Genomic DNA, 22,013 nt, shown 5'->3' with positions numbered 1-22,013 from the left:
AGCACCTAACAAAACCCTAACTCAAACAACATACAAGATGGGGGTCCATGGAGCGCATGAAAGTTTGGGAAAAATTCAATAGAAGCAGGCTATGGGGAAATCAAGGGCAGAGGCTGAGGACTTAAGTTTAGAAACGTGAAGTTTTTACAGTAGGAAGACATTCACGTTTAACAAGCACTTCCTTAGCAATGTTTCAAAAGCAATTACTTTTTCACTCTACTTCTGAATCATTATTAGGCAATATTTCTAATGAATGGCTGCTTTAGGAAACTGCTGCTGTTCACTTGCCTTTTCAAGGATTTCAAAACAGGAGAGTACTTGTTTCCCAATCTTTGGTTAGCTTACTGTTCAGAGATTTCTGTTAGACAGGTTTGGGTTGGAAGGGATATTTTAGATCATTTAGTTCCAACTCTTGTGCCATAGGCAGACACATTCCAATAGGCCAGGTTGCTCAGGGCACATCTAGTCGGGCCTTAGTATTTCCCACTAGGGCATTTTTATTACGAAATTCTATTTTTATTTTCAAAGAAGACCCAAGTGTTATCTCAGAGAACCTAGAAACACTTATAAACATCTTCAAAGACAAGTATTAACTATAATGCTCTTACAAAAGAAGAACAAAAACAAAAAAAAAAAACCTACAAGCAAACAAATAAAAAGAATGCTTCATCAATACCAACTCTTAGTCAAGATCTTGTCTGCAGCTTTCTATACAGAGAAAACAAAAAATCTTCAAGATTTTTTTCAAACCAGTCAACAGAATTCTCAACTGGAATATGAAACAGCAAGTTGTCCTGCAAATGTTACTCAGCAAAACACCCAAGCATGCAGAGACTTCAGCTCTAAAACATCACCTCAACAGAGCAGAGCAGAAGGGTTTGACAGCAGTGCCTGCCTCTCTCCCAGAAGCACTGCAAAGATCAGCTGAAGCTCTGGGCACTACAACCCGGTAATAGCAGGCGCTTCCTGCCTCTGAGCTGCTGCTCTGATCTGCCAGCTCAGAGGTGATAATCGCTCTGGGGCTCTCCTCCATGTGTGCCAATCAGTTGCTACGCAGCGAGCCAGGAACAATCGAGAGCCCAGCCTTCAGCAGGAAGGACGGTTCTGAGAATCCATCAGAGGCTCCACCTCGCCACCACAAAAACACAAATGCTTTAAGCACATATTACGGCTGAACACTTCGTATTGTGAAGTTAGAGCCAAAATTATTTTTAAAAAAATCACTGAGCCCCCCCATCAGATAATCTGACAGTGTCTGGATGTTTGGCAAACTGTCAAACTAGGCACATAAGGATTCATTAATGCTTTCTTTCAGCGCTGCAGATACAGGTTTGCATCACTTATTCTCCTTTGCTCAAGGAAGCATTTCTTAAACTGCAGGGCTGCTATCTTTGAAGAGCTGACCAGAATATACTGCTGCAACAAGCCATGTCACGTCCAATACTATTCAGCTTCCATGGCAATGGCATTTAAGCATCTCCCTTCCTTCCTGGCACTGCAGCACTCTGCATTCTTACAATTGTTTGGACAAATGTTTGCAGGCGCAAGTTGTAAACACAGAAAAGAAAAGCTGCTAACTATATGTTTTTTAAAATAAACAATTTGAATTGGATCAGTTTAAATGGATCTGAAATCCAGTTCTAGAATTGTTGTATAAATAGCTTTTCTGGCACAAGGAAAGAGGGAAAGAAAGGACAGCTGAAAACTCCCAAAGTCAATACTGCTGCTGAAGCTCCTCACTACACTCCTATGACTCAGGCCAGCAGCAGGGGTGCAGCATATGACAAGTAAATTAGACCCTACCTCTGCAGGCTGACTTGGGGGTTCACAGCAGTCAGTGAGTCGGGACAAGATGTGTGGAACACTTGCTTTTTAAAGCACTTACATATTGTGATTCTTTAAAAAATAGGACATAATTTAAGCTGTACTATCAACTTTAGCAAAGTCCTGGTTTGCCAAAAGCAGCTGCTTTTACTTCCCTTTTCAATGCCACCGGTTTTCTCCTCCTGGCACTTCCCTCATGCTCCCTCTACATGAGCTCAAGTGTTGGCTAACAAGCTAGGAGCCCCAGAAGCACAGGGCAAGCAGATCAACACAAAGGTGGGAGTGAGAATAAACCCAGCTTTCTCAACAACAGTCACTGTCAGCATGAGTTTGGGTGATAAGCATCCCGACTCAACACCAAGACTTGACCACTGTAAAATGCTTTCCATAGAAAGCAGAATTTCTACACAAAACAATCTGAATGTACATCAATATTTCACGTGGTTTTTCAGTATTATGCAAGGCTTACCATAAATTTCACCACATTCTCTATGAAACCAACTACTTCTGAATATGTGGCTTATTACAACTGCCACATGGAACACGTAGTACTCAACACCCTGGATTACAGAAAATCTCTCTAAAAGAAAAAACAAAAAAAAAACAAGTTCTACTCATTCTAGGCTTGGTTATGCCTCAGAGTAACAAGGATTAAAGTAATTTAAAGTTGTATAACCAATTAGTTAAACATCAGGTTAATCCAAACACCCAAGCTCTGAGCCAAACTCCTCCCCTTGCCCTAGGCAACCTCCTTTACCTCAGGAGATCTTTCTCTAACCCAGATGATCTTCATTCCTATACACAAACTGCAGCACCTTACTGCAGGCTAACTATTCCCCATCTCTGATTATGTGCAACATCTATCTGTCCCTCTCCACTCAGCCCAGCAGATGCCATTTCTATTTCTCCATATTCTGAGGAACCTCAACAACCTTGTAAATTAGGATCTGAACACAGCAACTATTCCTTCACTCCTTCTAAGGAACAGTACAGGCCAAGAAGTAGCATTCCATGGGCATCAGATAATACAACTGTGCTCAATTTAACAGGGACAAAGCACATTTCTTCAAGCAAAACTATGCCCACAAACAGAATTCACCCAGGGAAATATTGTAGGCAAGTAAACTGGAGTCACACAGTTATCTAAGCCTGAGTTTGTATGTATCAGAATTGGTCTTTGTAGCCATTTGAGACACAAAAAAAAAAAAAAAAAAAAAAAAGACTAGGATTCCTAAGCTCTGTTCATAGCACAGGTGCTGAACAAAGCAGGTAGCTTTTTAAAGTTCTAATCACAAGGAAAATTTTACAGGCACAGTTTCAATTCTAACCTCACCATAAGAATCACACTCTTTGTACATGAACTTGTTATCAAGTATAGCACAGAAAAAGCAATAAAATTGGGGGGGAAATGTGCAAAGTATCAAGCTTGAACACTAAAGTTTTTCTTACAGTTGTTTTAGAATATGTCCAAGCTCATAAAGAAATTGTTTTCAACAAATGACTTGCTGACTGCCCTAATTCTTCAGGTCTAATATGCAAGCAGATTATTGGCTGCTCTCCTCTTCCCAACACAAATCAATGGCTCTATCATATACTAGGAAACTCTTAAACGGTAAAAATACCCATACACCAGCTCTGAATTTGGTTTTGAACATATTACAAATACTTTTGCCTACTACAATTGTTTTCTTTTATCTGGAAACTAAATTCTGGTATTTATAAAGCTGCATATGAAATTAGATCTATTACCACAGTTCCACAGTACAAAAGCCAATCTGTTTACTGAACTACTCATTTATCATTATATCAAATAAGTAGCAGACTAATTAAGTTTTTCTCAGCAAATCATTTTCGTGTATGTTTTAAACTTGCTTTATGCAAATTAAAATCTTACCTGCATTAGTAGGACTGCCACAACGTATTCCACTTATGCTTTGGACAAAAATATGTTGCAATGCACTATATATGCAAATAAGCTTTGTTCTGTCATGCAGCATCCGGCATTTTGATACACAGTCAATTGCAGCAGCACCCAATCTTTTTAGGGCCCATTTTCTTTGCATAGCAGATGTAAACAGCTCATTTTCCAATAAATACATGTTCATATGGGCTGATTGTAAGTAAACAAGGCCAAACATCTGTTTAGTTATTAGCTTTGGTATCCATTTCTCTAACTTGCATTATCCCACTTAATTACCAACACCAAAGAAAGCCAGTAGAAGTCAGAGATTTCAAGTTGATGCGGTTAGTACGTAAAAGAAAAATAAAAGGAAACACTCAAAGCACTCTTCAAAGACCATCATGCAAGTGTTGCAGAAAGTTAAGCCCATCACCCATTTTCTGTTTACCCTTGCAAGGACTTAATTACACGTGCAGCACTCTTTGCATAGCACCCATTTAATCCATGCCACCAAAATGGTAAACTTGGTAGTTACCAATCATTTAGATGGGGTCAAAAGGGCTAATGCCTTAGATTGCTCTTAATCATAAGATATCCTCAGACAAACCTCCCCAGTCTTCATTCTGGCTCTACAAACAAAATCAAGCAGCAGTGAAAATGTAGTATCAACTACTAAATGAAAAAAAAAAAAGGCAAATAAAACCCAACATCCACCCAATCTTGTACAACTTATTTACATTTAAAATAAGACTTAAAAATATTCTAAACAATATACAAAAGTAAATTCAGTTATTTCACTTAAATCTGTTTCAGCTGTTATTCTTTAGATTAATACAATTTCAATAGGTTTTCCTAAAAGTCCACTGTTAAGAAAGCAAATACAAATGCACCAGAAGAAAACATCTATTCAAAGACTTCAAGGAGATGCATCAGAAAAACTCTAAAGTTTACTTTTCATTTCTCAACTGGGTACAGGATATTGGTACCTTAAAAGAGTATGTTGTAAAGAGTTCTTTAGAAAGCTTCAGATGTGCATGAAGGAATTTTAATTCAAAGATATTACTTTTTTAAAGAGCAGTTGTTCATTACTGGAACAGATTAAAAGCATAATAGAATACAAAACTTACATATATTTCATTCAGTGATTAACTGTCACACAGTATTATTATTAACATAAATAATAAGACTTGTTTCATGAAGAAGTTGTAGTCAACCTATCATCCTTGAAGTAATGTAACAATTTAATTCAAAATTCATATTTATTAAGTCACCATTGTTACTTGCTGAGTAGTCACTTTCATGTTGTATTGCTTAGTGCTAAAAGTTCAACATTTTCACTTGAATCAATCCGTTAATCAAACATACTTAGAATTCTCAAAGAGTTGTGAACAATAGGTCTTCTCAGATTATTTTTTGCCTTTTAATATCAAATTTTCAGCCTTTATAAAACTTAATATACACACTTTTATTGTATCTTGATATCCATCACCAGAACTACTACTGTTGCTAGACAGCTTGGCAACAAAAAATATAGCTTCTCCCTTAAAAATAAATAAAAGTCCTAAAACATACCAGCAGTGTGCCCCAACATCTGTACAACACACAGAGAAGACCACAAAGAAATGAGAATCTAAAACCAAACGCAACAGGATGCCTCCTGGGGACATTTGTACTCTTTTCACCTAATATTCTCTGGCACTCTAAGACCATCTCACAGGTAGTGAGAATTCTAGGAAAGGGTAGTAGCACTGCAACATGATACATCATCTCAGACAACAGAGTAAAAATGGAATTTTCTCCTCACAATCTTAAGATACAAACATCAACATTGATCTTTTCAACATCCTGCCACATCCAATGAACTTGTTCTATTAAAATGCAGATTAATGTGAGCATTCAGAAAGAGCACCTGATTTTGAAGATAAGATACTCCTTACTCCTGAGCAGCCTTCTGCAATTGTTCACTGGATTTACTATGCTAATTGATGAGCAGCACATGACTAAACTCCTGAAAACAGCTATGGCACATGCAGCAGTGCTAAAATTCTCATTGCATCACCCTGATACAGTGCTTCTATTGCTGAGGACAGTGTCTCTGGAAAAGAATCTATCAGTTGAATGTACAGAATAAATACATCCTTATTAGAATTATAATCCACAAAGAGTTCAGTGTATTGTGTATTGTTAATACACCCTCAACAGTGCTACAAGAATTGCTAATATCAATAAATGATGAAGTTCACAGTTTAGAAACTGATCAGTAATGGCATTCACATCAGAGAGGGTAGTGGAGAGTTAGGAGACATCAAGGACTGCCTATGCTAATTTGTCTTTTTTTTAGTTGAAACTTTCTGATATTTCAATTTGCAAAGCTTAATGAATGCATATTTAACACTTATGAAAGACTTCTTCAACTTGTTGAGTCTTAACATCTTCTAATTTTGATTTCTTTGATGTAACAGAATTAGTCACATCTTACATACATACACACTTGAAGAAACAACAAAAAAAAAACAGACTGAGCAAGGGAAGAGGTCAAAGCGTAGTAATGCTAACTTCCTGGACACACTGACACTTTTTCAAGAAGATATTTAAATCTTAAAATGTTAACCTCTCTTCCCCCATTACTATTTGGGAAAAAGAGATGCAGATTCTACTGTTCCTTTTCTAGAATACTGTCTATTGCCTTAAACATGAAAGTGTAATTTGGTCAGTATTTACAGGAAAGCCTACTCTGCAGCGCAAGGAGGAGAGTTTAAAATTATCTATTAAAAATACAGAAATATCAAGGTTTACAGACCTGTCTGCTACAATTAAATTCAGAAACCTTTAGAGGTCTGTTCCTAAGAGCTGCATGCAGCTCTCCAGATGGGGTCTCACCAGGGCAGGGCAGAAGGGCAGAATGCTCTCCCTTGACCTGCTACTGATGCAGCCCTGGGCAGAACTGGCTTTCTGGGCTGCACACACACATTGCCAGGTCATGTCCAGCCTCTCATCCATCAACATCCCCAAGTCCCTCTCAGCTGCTCTTGACCTGCTCACCCTCCAGCCTGTAGAGATACCAGGGATTGCCTTGAGCCAGGTGCAGCATCTTGTACTTGATCTTGTAGAACTTGCTGAGATTCCTAGGGACCCACTTCTCCAGCTTTGCCATCCAGGTCCCTCTGGACGGTGTCCCATCCTTCATGAGTGTCAACTGCACCACTCGGCTTGGTGTCACCTGCCAATCCCTCTATGTCACTAACCAAGATATCAAACAGCACTGGTCCCATTGCTGACCCCTGAGGAACACCACTGAAATGCATTAGGACCCCGAGCCATTGACTCCTATCCTTTGGATGTAACTGTCCCATCAAATCCACCCCTCTTGAATTTAGAGAGAGCAATGCTGTGGGGAACTGTGCCCAGATAAATGGCATCTGTAGCCCTCCCCTGGCCCACTGACAGAGTTGCTCCATTATAAAAGGCCAACCCAGAGAAGGGGTTGGCAGGACTTGCCCTTGGTGGAGCCATACTGGCTGTCCTAAATCACCTCCCTGGCTTCCATGTGCCCTAGCACAGCTCCTAAGAGGATCTGGTCCATGATCCTTCCAGGTATGGACAGAAGTCAGGATGACAGCTTGGTACTTTCCAGTCCTCCTTTCTACCCTTTTTGAAATGGGTACAAAGCTTCCCTCTTCCCAGTCACCTGGGACTGCCTCTGATTGACATGACTTTTTTGAGTGTCATGGAGAGTGCCAAACACTCTAACAGCACTGTAACCCCTTTCTTCTGTAAACACATCTCCAGAGACTCAGTTCTGAAACGCATTTTACAAAAGCATCAGCTACCAAAACACTACAACTTGTTCTTCTGTGAGTTGGGAGGGATTCTAAATCCATAAAAATCATAGCTATTTCCTAATCCCTAAATAATGAACTAAAAATCTATCATTTCTCATTCACAGTAACTCTCATAGGTCAATATATATATGTATCTTCTAAAATGTAAATCATTATCTGTGCCTAAAATCAAGCAGATGCATGTCTTAAAATTGCAGTGACCAACTGATCAACAAAGCTGACCATCTGAAAGTGAGACTGAAGTTATATGTGAAGAGAAGATGACACTCAAGGCAGTTGGATCTCCATGATAATAAAGACTTCATTATTCATTCTTGTTTCACATTCAGGGGAACACAGGTACAGCCAAGGCAAATAATGCCACTGCCAACTGAGAAAGGCAGTCCATTTCAACAGTTCATATTTAAGAAAAAACATTAAGTGAAGACTGAATTAATTGCATTCATTATGGTCAGTTTCTCAGGCAAATGGTAATACAAAGATGCTTACGAAGTCTGTTTCCTAAATCAGACAAAATCCCTTATACTCACTCCCACCCACTGGAGGCATAAATATAAGAATTTTTACAGTGCTAATGACAAAATTAAGGAGTTTTGGCACATCTGAAGAACAACCTAATACCTACTATTATGCATACTTTCAAACCTATGGTTTCCAATAAGCACATTTCATCTCTAATAAGAAAATTCTCATAGCATATGCAGGAAATTCACCAGAGTTTCATTTCCAAAGATGCTCATTCTAAACCCAAAAGCTTAAATCTGTGCAGCAACCCTAAGCATCTGAGGCAAGTCAGCCAACATGAACACTGTCAGCACCCTTCTGGATATAGGATGAGGCAAGGGTTTGAAAGCAAAGAAAATAAGGTTAATTGATAGCTTATCTCTTATTCTTCATGTGGAAGGACTAGTAAATACTGCCTGAGGCCAAACTGCAAGAGCCTAAGAAAAAAAACATTCACATAGCTTTTAAGTTTTTGATCATTACTGAAGCAGTGACACAAATAAGCAAGTCTGATTTGTGGAGACTCGTTGGCCTTTTTATTTAGAAACCTCTTTAAAAATATATATTTTTAAGTATTTAGATGTTCTGCAACCAAGTATTAAAAGTTACACAAAAAATCCAACAAAAGAACAGTGGTGAACAAAATGGGGATGATTTCCAAAATATTCTTCTAAAATTTGCCTTAGATAATCAACAAAAACCATTTTCATTCATAGCCAATGTTTAGGAAATTTTTCCTACTTCAAATTAAGAGGAGCAAGTCTTACAGATTTGCTTTAAAATATATACATGACTGCTCTGTTTAAATATTATAATTATTGACTCCTTAATTTCAACATTTTTGCACAGGAAACGACCACAAACCTCCAAGCACCATACTGAACTACTGAAGCCATCCAAAAAAACCCAGGGCAATTAGACTTTTGAGATAAATAAATCAAAATCTCTCTTTTGTATAGAACATCTATCATTGGTAGTTTCATGCCTTAAAAATCTCAAGTGTCACAAAATGATGCACAGGCTCATATTTTAGCTGTTTCACACATCACATGTATATATTTAATTCATGCAACACCACACTGCATCTACCAATTTCCTCAGTATAATTGAGTTGTTCACACAAGCAAAAACTACCTTTTCAGCAGTGCATACCTTTGTAATCACTAGTTAAGTATTAAAATCTCTCTAGCAAACAAGATACAAAATCATCAGCATTCTTTTGAGGAGAAACATTTCTACAATAGAGAGACAAGGAAGAATGGAAGCACTGGAGTTAATTACCTTTTACTACCCTTCATCTGGGTACCACTGCCAATACTGATGACTGACTGCTGATAAGTTATCAGGTGGCAATAAATATGGGGGAGGCGTTAGGGAATGAATACTTGAACTAAGTACATTCCTAAAGAACTAACAAGAATGTGAAGGTGAGAGGGGTTAAACAAGTTGGTGTGCTTCCATCACACAATCTGTAGCAGTTAGTGAAGGGAGCTCACAGCACCAAGAACTTTATGACAAACTGAAGTAGGTGCTCAGACACAGAAGTACATCCTGGGAAACTTCAACAGAAAATAGAAGTAGGAAAGGCTGCTTAAGAACTAATTCACTACTCAGCAATTTGTGCCTTAGTGTATTTCCTCCTAACATTACACAAACAGTCACTTAATGGATCTGTAATGATTTTCTTTTGTGTAAGTATTCTTTACAGCTCTTCATCTTTAAGGTACTTCAGACACCAATGCCTGTAGCATTATTAATTAATAATGTTGTGTACTCAATTAATAATATTGTGTATTTATCTATATATGTGTATGTGTGTACATATGTACATATACATGTTTGGCAAAAATAATTACTTTGTTGCACATAATGAAAATCTGAATGGTCAAAAGCAAACACACGACAAACCTGCTAAAAATATGTTTTGTATTTGGAATTACATCATGTTTCAGTCTGGTAGTTCTGAAGTCTTCTGGGAAGCAGGTATTAACCCAAAATACTAAAAATTCTCCACATGTGAGAAACTTATTTTAACAACTCTCTTCATCAAACCCAGCATTTACATAGCAGCAGTAGTCCAAATTTATCGGAAGCTCAATTTAATTTGAACCCTGACTTTTACAGGGTTTATAAAAAGCAGGTATAGGGAGTAGTGTTATACTTGATCAACAGTCAATACAACTAAGAATGAAAAACACAGAAGCCCAATGTAGGACTCCAGTGGTGCTGTGATAAACTGCTACATTTCAAGTTAATCAAAATTATTTAATAAACATTGGCAACTGAAAATCTCCTAAAGATGGGGAAAGGAAGGGTATCAGAGTAAAGCTACCAGGGTTAAGAAAAAGTCTCACATTGAAAAAGTGATATTTCCCTTTGTCTAAGATTTTTAACTTCAAGTTATATTAATATGAAATTATATTCTCTGTAAAAAGAGAATGTTTGTTGCTTGGAAAGAAAAATAGTAATGAATTCCTAGAAATGTGTTTTTCTTTAGACCAGCCCACACTCAAAAGTAGTGAAAATAAAGTTCAAAAACAGTAACAATGAGAAAGAATATAGTTATTCTACTTTATGTACAATTAACTGTATTTGCAGGAGACAAACTGGAATATATAACTAATCTGCTACATATGTTTTCATATAAAGAGCAAAAGATTTTAAGAGAATGAACACATCATTTTTGTCCCCTCTTTGTATACTGCAACAGGACTTCTGGTTAAGATAATTCCTACAAAGAGTAAAGAGGACTTGAATCAGAACACAAGAAGTAAATAAGTGCATGTATTTCCTTTCTAGAAAAATAGGGTAGCAAATCTGTGTGTAATGGCTGACGTTGTTCATGACAAGAACTTTAATGTGTAGTGGATCTGCATGTATTCTGAAGGGATTAAAAAAAAACCAGCTACCATGGTAAAGAACACCTTGTGCTTCCCCATCCTACTAATACTATGTCCAACAAAAGACTACCAAGAGGAACACAGAAGGCTTGTAAAAGAATTAAGCACTTAGCTCATAGGAGAAAATAACAAACTGAAGGCTCATGTAGGGGGAAATAGAGTAACTTGGATCTATATAGCATCAAAACTGTAAACCTCAGTAGACTTTAAAAAATAAAGGTGAACCATCCCTGTTAAAGCATATATTCACTGATTTGCACACAAGACTTGATGATTCTGCAGCACACCACAATTTTTGATTCCCATTCAGACATTCAAGGACCTTAACAATGTACATTTCAGTAAGGAAAAAAAAAAAACAAACAAAATCAGATAAACCCAAAATAACCAGCACAGAATGGAGAAATATGGAGAAATTAAATTAAGTTTTTCTATACCATTGAACCCCTTCACATCAAATGTTTTTTTAAAAAATGGTAGACATGCAATCCATCATTCTTCTGTGATAATAACAAACAACAAAAGCATTCAAAGTGAAAAAAAAAATGTTCTTATACTTTATTTTGTATGTTTCTATGGCACTACTATCACTGCTTTGTCAGCTTGGAAATGTTCCAGAGTAAGCAGCCTACAGCAGAAAAGCAGGTCTAAGAACTAATCAGAACTATACCTGAACAAGTCTCAAAGAAGAGAGTCTAGCTTCTGGATTTCAGCAATGAAAAAGTAAAGAAGTGGACATGCATCAGGTACGAGAAAAAAATTAATGGTTAATAAATAAAAAGAAGGAATGAAAGACACATGAACAACTCTAAGTTAAATTAACATGATCTACAATTATCTAGGTACAAACACAGAACAGCCACTTGCATTTACTAGCAGAACATGAAGTCACAGTAGGTTACAAAGTCAACATGCCAAACCAAACGAAAAGAGCAGCTAACATCATCCTATTGCACACTTAGGACAACCAGCTGAAACTACATGCTAAGCATGCTACAAAATACCTTCTAGAAGCTTAGAGGAACAGGAGGTTTCTGAGTCCCAGCCTACCATGCTGACACTGTGGCCAGAGAAGCTGGATGTGCTTACCTCCTGTAAGAGATCTGCTTGTTCGATGGCTTTAAGAACATTTTTCTTGGATGTCTCCTGAACTTCCCCTCCTAAAAGGAACTCATCCAAAATGAAATAGGCTTTTTCAAAATTGAAGATGATATCAAGTTCACAGACCTAAAAAGAACATCAGGCATTATTGCAAAGTGGAAGGACACTCTCACTTGAGGTATATCCTCTCACAAAACTTAACTTGTTCACAGCTTCACCAAGCTTTACCAAATCATGATGTTAGCCTAAGGCTGTAACCTTGTAAGGACTGGGACAATAATAAAAGTCACACCTTGGAGGATAAAAAAAAAACATCAGATTTTTTCTTCAGTTAAAAACAGCTACAGCAACCTCTGAAAAAAGCTTTCACTGTTAAAAAGGCGTCAATGCACAGCAGTCTGTAAGACACAGCTCCTCAGGACACAAGAGAACATTCCCTATAGAAGTTCTCCTGTTGCCTGCAGTATGCAAAGGCAGCTCACACAGTCTTACAGAGAGATATGAAAATAAATAATCTCAGATTTCTTGTTCAGTCTGCATTTCATAGTCAGAAGGCCTATGAAGGAAGGCAGAATGAGCAGCAGTTTTTCTAGGAGCGTTCATGTACATTACTGTAGCAGTTTGTGTTTGCTGTCTGGGTAAGCAGATGTCTCTCACACCTTTCCTTACCATTCCTGCTCCTTCACAACCAACTGCCTCCTCTGGAAGCACATGTAAGAGGTGCTCACACTAGAGCAGTGCCAGGGGAAGAAAAGCTTCCTGTTAAGAGTAAGATTTTATCTGACCCCCAAGTTAGACTACTATGAAATGAAACAAATACAGGCAATTAACACCAGATTAATGAAAGTTCTTCTACAAATCAATAATTTAATTTTGTATTTTAATAGAGGCAACCATCAGCTTAGTTTGGCCAAGCAAGCCACACAAAATGTATTAAATACACCTTTCAATTACTAGTTGGTTATGTTCCTGTAAAAATGTTGTGGGCATAAAAAGAAATGCCAAAACAAAGAAACTTAACTCACACTGCCAAAATACTTGTCAAGAAGTTCTACATAGCGATGAATTATTTCCAGAGTTATTAGTTCATTGTCCTGATCTTCAATTGCACAGCAGAAATAGAGGCTTGCATATCTGTAATAACAAAATAATCCTGATGTTAGCATACAAGCATAAGCAAAATGAATGCACATGAGGAGTATCACATTCTCAGCAGTCCTTCATACTCAAGTTCAGCATATTGGTATCCAAATCATAACCAAGCAAGTCCTGCCAAAGAATGGCTGACAGACCAGAAGACACATACGTGTACATGGGTGTTTTGTCTCTGAGTCAAGCATGACTTCCCTCTCTGCCATCCTTTAGCTGACAGAACTAAAATAGCCAAAGAGGTGGTTGGAAAACTAAATATATTTGATTTGTGGTATCATGACAGAGTTCTGAGATGACATACCTTCTCTTCTCTCTCTAACATCCACACACCAGTATATTAACCAACTGATCCCATGTTAAACTATCATCATGTAAGCTATACACAGATAATAAAAACCATAACGCCTCAAGAAAGATAGACTGAATTAGCAATTAGGGTTTGGTCTTCACAGAGAATTTTAAAAACTCAAAAACTCCAAAACAAACACCAATGTCATCCACCCCAACTAATGCAATGTCAACAATGCAATTCCTACTAACTGTCCTAGCATCAGACTGATGAGAAGCCATCAAATAGTTTCTAGCATCCACTTCCATCTTGGAAGACAGGGAAGTCATAACTTCAGATATGATCCAGTTCCACTTCAACAAAAAGACCATCCAATTCTACTGTGCTCTATTATATATTTGTTCAAGCCATGTTTAAAGAAACCTAATAAAATAAAAAAACAAACAAAGCAGGAATGAAAGCTGAAAACCCCATTTAGTCTTTTCTAACATGCCAAAACCATATGCCTTTCAGTCACACGTGGCACAGACCAGATTTCAAGTGCCACCTGTTGCAAATGCTAATTTACACAAACCAGAAACAGCTTTTGTTTGCCTCTAGACGGGACAACTGGCCCCATTAAGCACTCCTGTGCAGCCAACCCTACTGAAAAATAAGTCATCCAGATATGAACACCTAGTTTAAGGTGCATAGTTGTTTCCCATACAGAGAAACCCATCCATCTTTTAAACATTAAACATATTTTATCAGCTGGGACTTGTCAGACTTTTTAGAAGTTAGAAATTCTGAAAAAACCCTGCTGTATTTTCAGTTATGTTGAATTTCATCTCCAAGACACCTATCCAGTGCCATTTATGATCTGAAAATGTCCCCCCTTCTCCCGCTCTGCTCCAAATCAAATTGCTACGGCTTCAACATGAAAGATTAATCAGAACAGCTCTCATACAAAATCTTTAAACTACTATAAAATATTATTGCCTATCCTACCACAAAACATGATGGGGGAAGAGAGGAAGACACCTTCAGTGAAGGACACCTTCATTCTTCTCTTTCATCTCTTCACCACAGGGATTCATCAGCTCATCACAAGTCCTATGTGAGCACAGTTCTTTTGATTCTGCATTGTTCTGTTTATGCCTCACTAATTTTTCAAGGACATTTACAGTCATTGTTGTAGCTTGCAACATTCAATCTGTATAAGGAACCTAAACTATTTTTAAAAGTATTGGAAAGAAATATTATAAAGAAAAAACGTGCTTTCAAACTTACTGAGGAATCTGTAAATCAAGCTCCATGTTATCATATTTCATTGTAGCAAAAAAGAGCATTGACACATTATTTGATATTTGCACTAATCACCAGCACTCAGGCCAAATCCATGTAAACAAAGCCTTTCATCACCTGCACAAGAGCAGCACTGATTACGATGAAGTGCAGTTCAACTGTTTCCATACAGTGCTTAAACACAAGTTGAACCACGTACCAACATGCCTTACAAATCAAATTTGACTCAAATATTTTAAGTTTATTCACATGGGAAACTCCATCTCTGCTCCTCTAGTACTTAGGAGTCTCTCTTGACACACAGAACAATTTTATGGAAAAAGAAGGGAGGAGGGGAGAGAGGGAGTCCAACACTAAATACTTTCTCAGAACATGGTCTGCTCTCAGTGTCCTCATTTAAGAGAGCACAAAACATACTTTCAAAAGACTGTATTTGGCAGCTAGCAAGTAGACTGCACATTCAAGTCCTGCCAACTGCAGTTCTGGAGAAATAAGACCAAGAAACAAAAACTACTAAGTGGGTATCAACACAAAATGGAGGCATGGGTATCTACTATTATATGCAGAGAATATTTTGGTATTTATTTTTTTAGTAGCAACCATAACTAATGGATCCCTACTCAACAAAAGCAAACAAATGCAGATTTAATGAGCCTAAATGGCAAAAGGCAGAAGAGTAAAAACAAGTCATACCAAAGGGCATGAGCATACTACAAAGGAATGCTTCAGATCCAAATTCTCAGAGGCATTATTTTAATTTTTTTTTCCCCTGCAGGAAAGGCTTCAGAAAAAAAGCCTCAACTTATAATCCACAGCAGACACTGGAAGTTTTGCCAAGTGCAGAAGTTTATATGGACAGTATCCACACAAAGACAAGCAGATTACTTGGGCTCAAAAAGATTTCTGCTCTGCAGAAACAGCTTCTTCTTAATGGGCCTGACAGAAACCTTCATATGCACCCGATGAAAAGGCAAACCCTGATAGAAAAGTACATTCCCAGAAGTAAATAAAGTGTAGTCTGTAAGAAACATTCTGCCTTTTTTATTCCTATTGTAGTTCTGGTCATTTTTTTATCTCACTAAACATTATTAAAATAATAATCAGACTCAGTTCAGTTGCTTGCCCTCATTTAGGAAATGAGGGCAATATTTTATGATAAATATCCTCCACCTACCAGAAAGGAGACCAAAACCAGAGAGACCAAACAATGTTTGGATCAAATCACCTGAAAATGTAATACAGGATTAAAGAAGAAAAAGGTAACACAGCAGGTATAAATACTTATGCAGATTCCTGCCTTCAGACAGATGGCCTCGAGATTCTTCTTTTCTGACAGGAAACAAATCCATGCATCTTTCCCTCAAGAGCTGCAATAATTCAGCAGTGGGAAGCCTCAAAACAGGCAGGCAATACTTCAGCAGAGTTCTCTTCTTCTGCTCTCACAGCCAGGCTCAGTAACTCTGCTGAGAGATCAGGTCACTGTGGGCAGAGCACAACTTCCAAATCCTACCAGCTCAGCGCTGCTCTCCCTGATGAGGGAGCACCTGCTTCAAGTCATCCCTGCAAGTTCAGCACCAGCTAAGCCTGCAAACAAGCCATAAGTCTGTCAGCATCTAAGTCACTTGGCATGTAGATCCTAATTGTGGAAGTTTAAAGCTTACAAAGTTTGGAAAGAATAGAACTGAACTCTAAATGACAAGGAGGAGGCAGACAAGTGTTTAATGAGTCCAAGAATCTGTGGTTGGCTGCTGGCTAACCCAATGAAAACTGGGACAACTAGTAAGCTGTGCTTGATGTAAGGTTTTTTTTCTTGCCCCACAACTTTACACATTTCTTTAAAAAACCATGAACTTTGAGGCTCCAGGATATAGTCTATCAAAGTGAAACACTTTTCCAGTTTCTTATTTCAGCAAGGCTATAGCCCCCAGCAGTTTCAAAATGAACAAAAATTTTATTCTGCTAATTCTCTAAGACAAAGCTGTTGCTTCTTGATACAAAGGTCCTCCTAGTGCCACACAAGCTAAAATTCTGTACAAAGAAGACTTTAATTAAATTTATCCAGTCCAAGTATCTAAATTCACTAAAATCATTGCATTCAGCCAGTTTTACAAAGCTACCTGACTAACATCACAGTAATACTTTGAAGAGGTACAACTGGCTGCTAAGTTATACATAAGGAAAAAGAGGGATCATGCCAAGCTGGGCACATTCCACTGGCCACATGGCTGTACCTTCAGCTCACAACACCTGAAGAGACACAGTACCTGCACAATGGGTTCTTTCATTGCTTCTTTCAGTGGAGGGAGGGTAGAAAGAAAATTTTGAAACTTATTCTAAATCTTTAACATAACCTCTGATTATGGTTATGTCGTGCAAAAGTAAAAGACAACTGCCACATCAAGAGAGCAATAGCTATTGTAGTTTCATAATATCATATTCCAAATACAGTTCCAAACTGACACATAAAAGCAAAGCCACAATCCTTAATCAAATAACTAAATAACAAAACTGTGTCCCATAAATGCAGCTAAACAAATGCTAACCAAGTAAAATTTTTATATAAAAGAGGTTTTTCTCCAAGTTCTGACTTTGACTGCAACATACTACACAATGAAAATAACTCATATTGCCAGAAGTTACAATTGTGAACAGAAGTCTTCCAAGAAAAAATTAGAAATTTTAACATTTAACACATTTTTTCTGCCACAGGGGGAAAGCTGCATGAACTTCTACCCTATATGCTCCAAAACCACTATGTTACTTTTTAAATGACAAACTGTGAAGAGCACACACATCAGCTGTGCTTGTTAAGTTTCTAATCAGCTGTCTGCAGATGATTCCCCCTCTATTTTCATAAACCATAATTGTGGTTGGCTTCCCATATTTAATTTTTTATTTTCCCAGCAAGTCACTTCAAATCTCTATGCTTCTTGAAGTTAGAAGCCCACATTCTCTTTTTAATCTTCTGGTGTCTATCAGCCTGAAAAACTATCTTCCAAAGCAGCTACAGAATACATAGAAGCCAATTCACACACCATGACAAAAGCTGGGCACCTTTCTGTCTGTGCTCTGTAGTGCTGAAGGAAAAAAACTTTATAAGGCAATGACTGAGCCTGTGTTGCAGCCATTATAAATGGTACATGTATGAAACCAGAAGGAAATAAAAGCTACATCACCTACATTTAAATGAATTTTAAGATCGATTTCCTTGAAAATTCAGAAAACATCCCATAAAGAGAAAATGCTACAGAGCTAAGGAGGCTAATCAAAATAGCCCAGCAGTCTTAATAAATGTTAAGTATCATAAGGAAGTTAAAGCTCCTGTCTTGCCAACTGCTGCATTTAACTTCATTTTATTCCTTCAAAAAGGTATGATGAGACCCTGAATACAGCTCTGATACTGCCAAACATTCTCTGAGCTGCAATATCTAGGTTCAATTCTCCTACCTGTGAAAAACAAACACACTCTAAAAAGAGAAACAGCACATAAATTCCAAGAATTTAAGATGCAAAATAACAATAGGCACATACTTTCACAACTTCTATTAAAAAACATTTGCACCAGCAGGTTCAGATCACTCCCAGCAATAGATCAGACAAGAACGAATCTTAGCAGAAAGCCTCTGGAGACGCTCAAGAGGAACTGTGAGCACCTTTTGCAATTTCACAAGCCACAGAGTTCCTTCTCGTGTGTTTCGCTTTTAGCCCATCACCTTCTCAGCTATAAAAAGTCACCCTTTACAAAGAAATCATACTAGCTGGTGCTCATCATCTTTAACTATGATGCAGTGACGGGAACAAGTCCCACAAACCTAAGGGCTGTTAGTGTTACCAGAGACAGAGGTTTAAAATATCATCTCTTACACCTAGTCCTTCTGGTGATGTTTCAGTCAAAAAAAGAGTTGAGATGTTCATTAGCTTGGTACAAGCTCATCTTCAGCAGTTCCACAGGCTCTCTGTGCCAGACTGGTCTGCAGAGAGTGAAAAAAGCTACTGCAGTCAGCTGTGCACACCAGCAGTCCAGCAGACAGACTGCAGTACTTAGACCATTTTTAGCCAGACATAGATGTCTCCCAGCAAATTTCTTCATTCTCCTTGACCACAGGACCCACAACACACCACTGAGATGCAAGAACTCCACAACATTCAGCAACCCAAACAGTCCTACCCCAATTCCCACCAGCTCCTGGACACAAAAGGACGTGGCAAGGAGTTGTTAACAGCAACAAACAGGGAGGGAAAGCAGCTGTGTGGAAGCATCCCCACAACAACTACTGCTGTTCAAGACTGGGTAAGGAAGGAACAGACTGGCCTACTCATGTCTCATTTTTCTGATTTAGTCCCATGAATGCCCAGCTGAAAAGGCACTTGCAGGCATTAACATGGAAGGAAGCACACAAGCAAGCTTGTTTGAGCAAGCTTGTCTACATATATGTTCTAGGAGTTTTGTGAGGCAATCAAGAGGCAGGAGAAACTGTGTCTGCTATTAGCATACCTTCATGCATTGCTTCTCCTCTTTTCTCCTGTGTTGAAGAACTACATGCATTAGGCAGACCAGCAATACTCACACATGTATCTTCACACAAACCAATGTATATATGAGAGCAGCACTGAAAACATCTAAACATATTTGCTTCTACCCATTTCTTATCCTTAAGAAGAGTTACAAACTGATCATTTCTGCTCCAGTCCTTTCTGTCTTATCTACAGGGAATACAACAATATTTACTGTGGGGCACAAACTATCTACCATCTCCATGAGAAAACAGGAATGCATAAACATTCTCAGGTTTACAACTAACTAGGCAAGAGAGATAACTCAAGGCTTTGTAGCACCACCTTTAGCTGGGAGAGATGCAGCATACCACATCAGGAGGAGGATTACTGTTATTTCTGGAGAATTATGCTCACACCACTACACTCTGATACATTCTAAAGATCAGCAAAAAGCTAAAAAATGCCTGCCAAATAGTCCTACAAAGGTTAGGGAACACCTGAAAAATGAATTTATCGTGAAGAAAATTATATAGTACTTCCGTCAAAAGAAAGCTAGCCACGATTTTTTTCAATAATGAAAAATCGCTTTTTGTACATACAGGGGGGAAAAAACCCCCAAAAAAAGGCAACACCCGAACCAAGTACTATGAAAAACTATTTCCTTATTTCTAGAAGCCTTTAAAAGCAAGTTACATTTTCAGGTGATTTATGAAACCACTTCTTGAGGTAAATATTTATAAAATTTTTATCACTTATTAAATCTGAAATGTGTACAAATATGAAGCATGTACGTACTGCGTGAATCTAAACAGACTACCAGGAAGAACTGCCACTCCTTATAAAAATAGGAGGAAAGCTCATTTCTTCAGTACATTTCTCAATGCATGAGTGATTTTCCACACATGAATGACTCCTGCTTGGTTATCAAATTAGATGCAAGAGAAAAGTCAGTCTTCTCTGTAACCAGCAGAGGGAAGTAAAAAAAAAAAACCAAAAACAAACAACAAAACAAGAACAACCTTCATTATTTTCTTGCTACTTAATACAAGGTTTGTAATGTATGGCAATTACGAGGTTAGTGAGACAGAACCACCTTTTGTAGACAATCTTCAGGTCTCTCCATTCCAGGAAGCTGCACATTTTCGGTTTGCGGGCTAATACTGTTTGAACAAGTTCCCTTGTGATTTTCTTCTTTTCTTTGTCAGATAATGGGACATACCACTTCTGGAGTCTCAGTTTCCCCTGGCGACTAAAAAGCAACATAAACTGCATCTGTTGAATTGGAAGGAGGGGAAAAAAAGAAAAGCATTAATCTCAGTCTCCGAGTTTCGAAAAGATTTGAGAAAAACCAAGCAGGAAGCAAGTCGGTCATCAAAACTATTTTATATATTTCTATAGCACTAGCAGATGTTACACAAGACTTGTAAGTAGCAATGATACAAAGGATTCTGCAGAGCAAGGTCAGTCAAGCCCAAGGCAGAAGAAAGCGCACACAAGTTTCACAAGGGTGTCAGAACCATGGGCTGGGGAGTGAATATACCCCAATTTCAGACCAGCCACGTCCAGCACTCCTATGGTTTCATTTGCGTTTTCCACCCAAAATGACAGAAAAACAGCACAGCAGACTCTTCCAATACCCAACCTCATTTCCAATTCAGCCGATTAGAGCCTTAGAGGAGCAATTTGCACTTAAAATCTTTCTGAAAAGCCTCGGAATACTTTAAAAGACATCAAACCTCCTAGCGGAGAGTCCTACGGCACAGAAAAGCCCAGTCTCTTCCCACGTTACACAAAAGGAGAGATTAAGTGCTTTCCCTGAGGTCCTATGTTCCAGCTCTCGCTTCCTCTAAAGGAGTGATGTTGCAATTATATTTTAAGAGGAACTTGCCGGGCTGTGTTTTCCAGCAGCGGTAACATTAAATGAAAAGGCTCAGGCTTTTTTCTTTTGCCTTTTTGCTCGAAGTTGTATCAGGCTGGCGAAGTTTCCCAGGCAATATGACAGACACGAAATACGATGCTAAAGCCCAGCCTGGTCCCGGGTGACAAGCGTGACCAGCGCCAGCCGCGACGAGCGACGGCCGCGCCCGCAGCGGCTCCGCGGTGCCAGGGCGGGGGCAGAGCCCCGCAGCCCCCGCAGCCTCCCCACATCCCGCCTCGCCTCCCCGCCGGCCCCAGCACCGCCCCGGCTCCCCCGGCGCGGAGCGGGCGGCTCGGGAGGAGAGCCCGGCTGCGCGCGGCTGTGCTCACCGTGCCCGGGGATAGCGGAGCTGAGGCGGAGAAGAAGCAGGCACCTCTGCCCACAGCGGTACTGCCGATGTTGCCGCCGCGGCGGCCGAGCGGGACTGAGGGAGGGGTCGGGAGGGGACGGGAGGTGCCGCCGCCGCGAGCGCGCGCGCGCCTCAACGGCCGCCCCCCCTCGGGCAGGTCAGGGGCGGGGCCGGGACCGTGGGGAGGCGGGGCCGGAATGTAGGGGGCGTGGCCCTAGCGCCTCCGGACAAAACTTTATCAGCGGCCGCGGGGGGGGGGGGGGGAAACGGAGAGAGCTCGGCCGTCACCCAATCGGAGAGCTCAGCGCGCGGGCGGGGGGGAGGAGCGAAGCTGTTGCGGACCAATGAGAGGCAGGAAAAGGCGGGGAAGGCGGAGCTGGTGTTGGCGGCAGGAGGGGCTGGAGCAAGAGGCGGGGTTTAGATGCCCTAATCCGCGTGGCCCGAATTGCGATA

The 22,013-nt window shown here is 39.3% G+C and overlaps 1 protein-coding gene across 5 annotated transcripts in view; it reads right to left on the bottom strand.

Moving 5' to 3' along the window:
* Positions 1–21,750, bottom strand: part of AP1S2 (adaptor related protein complex 1 subunit sigma 2) — a 35,016-nt gene extending 13,266 nt beyond the window's left edge. For 2 of the 5 annotated variants that reach the window (XR_012578913.1, XM_074534673.1), the window contains exons 1-5: positions 21,541–21,750; positions 20,387–20,565; positions 13,097–13,205; positions 12,060–12,197; positions 4,260–4,353 (exon numbers count right to left, since the gene is read on the bottom strand). Coding sequence is in view for 3 of the 5 variants with exons in the window: in XM_074534673.1 (XP_074390774.1) it covers positions 4,309–4,353; positions 12,060–12,197; positions 13,097–13,205; positions 20,387–20,565 (471 nt within the window). In the remaining 2 variants the exon portion in view is untranslated. Of the gene's footprint in view, positions 1–4,259; positions 4,354–10,774; positions 10,802–12,059; positions 12,198–13,096; positions 13,206–20,386; positions 20,566–21,540 lie in introns of those variants that run through there. The other 3 variants (XM_074534674.1, XR_012578914.1, XM_074534672.1) reach the window with 3 other exon arrangements.
* Positions 21,751–22,013: the final 263 nt, after the last annotated feature.

Source organism: Zonotrichia albicollis, chromosome 2 (assembly GCF_047830755.1).
Source record: "Zonotrichia albicollis isolate bZonAlb1 chromosome 2, bZonAlb1.hap1, whole genome shotgun sequence".
NCBI classification, from domain to species: domain Eukaryota; kingdom Metazoa; phylum Chordata; class Aves; order Passeriformes; family Passerellidae; genus Zonotrichia; species Zonotrichia albicollis.
Note: the sequence above shows the minus strand (reverse complement) of the source record. Positions and strands in the feature narration are given on the sequence as shown.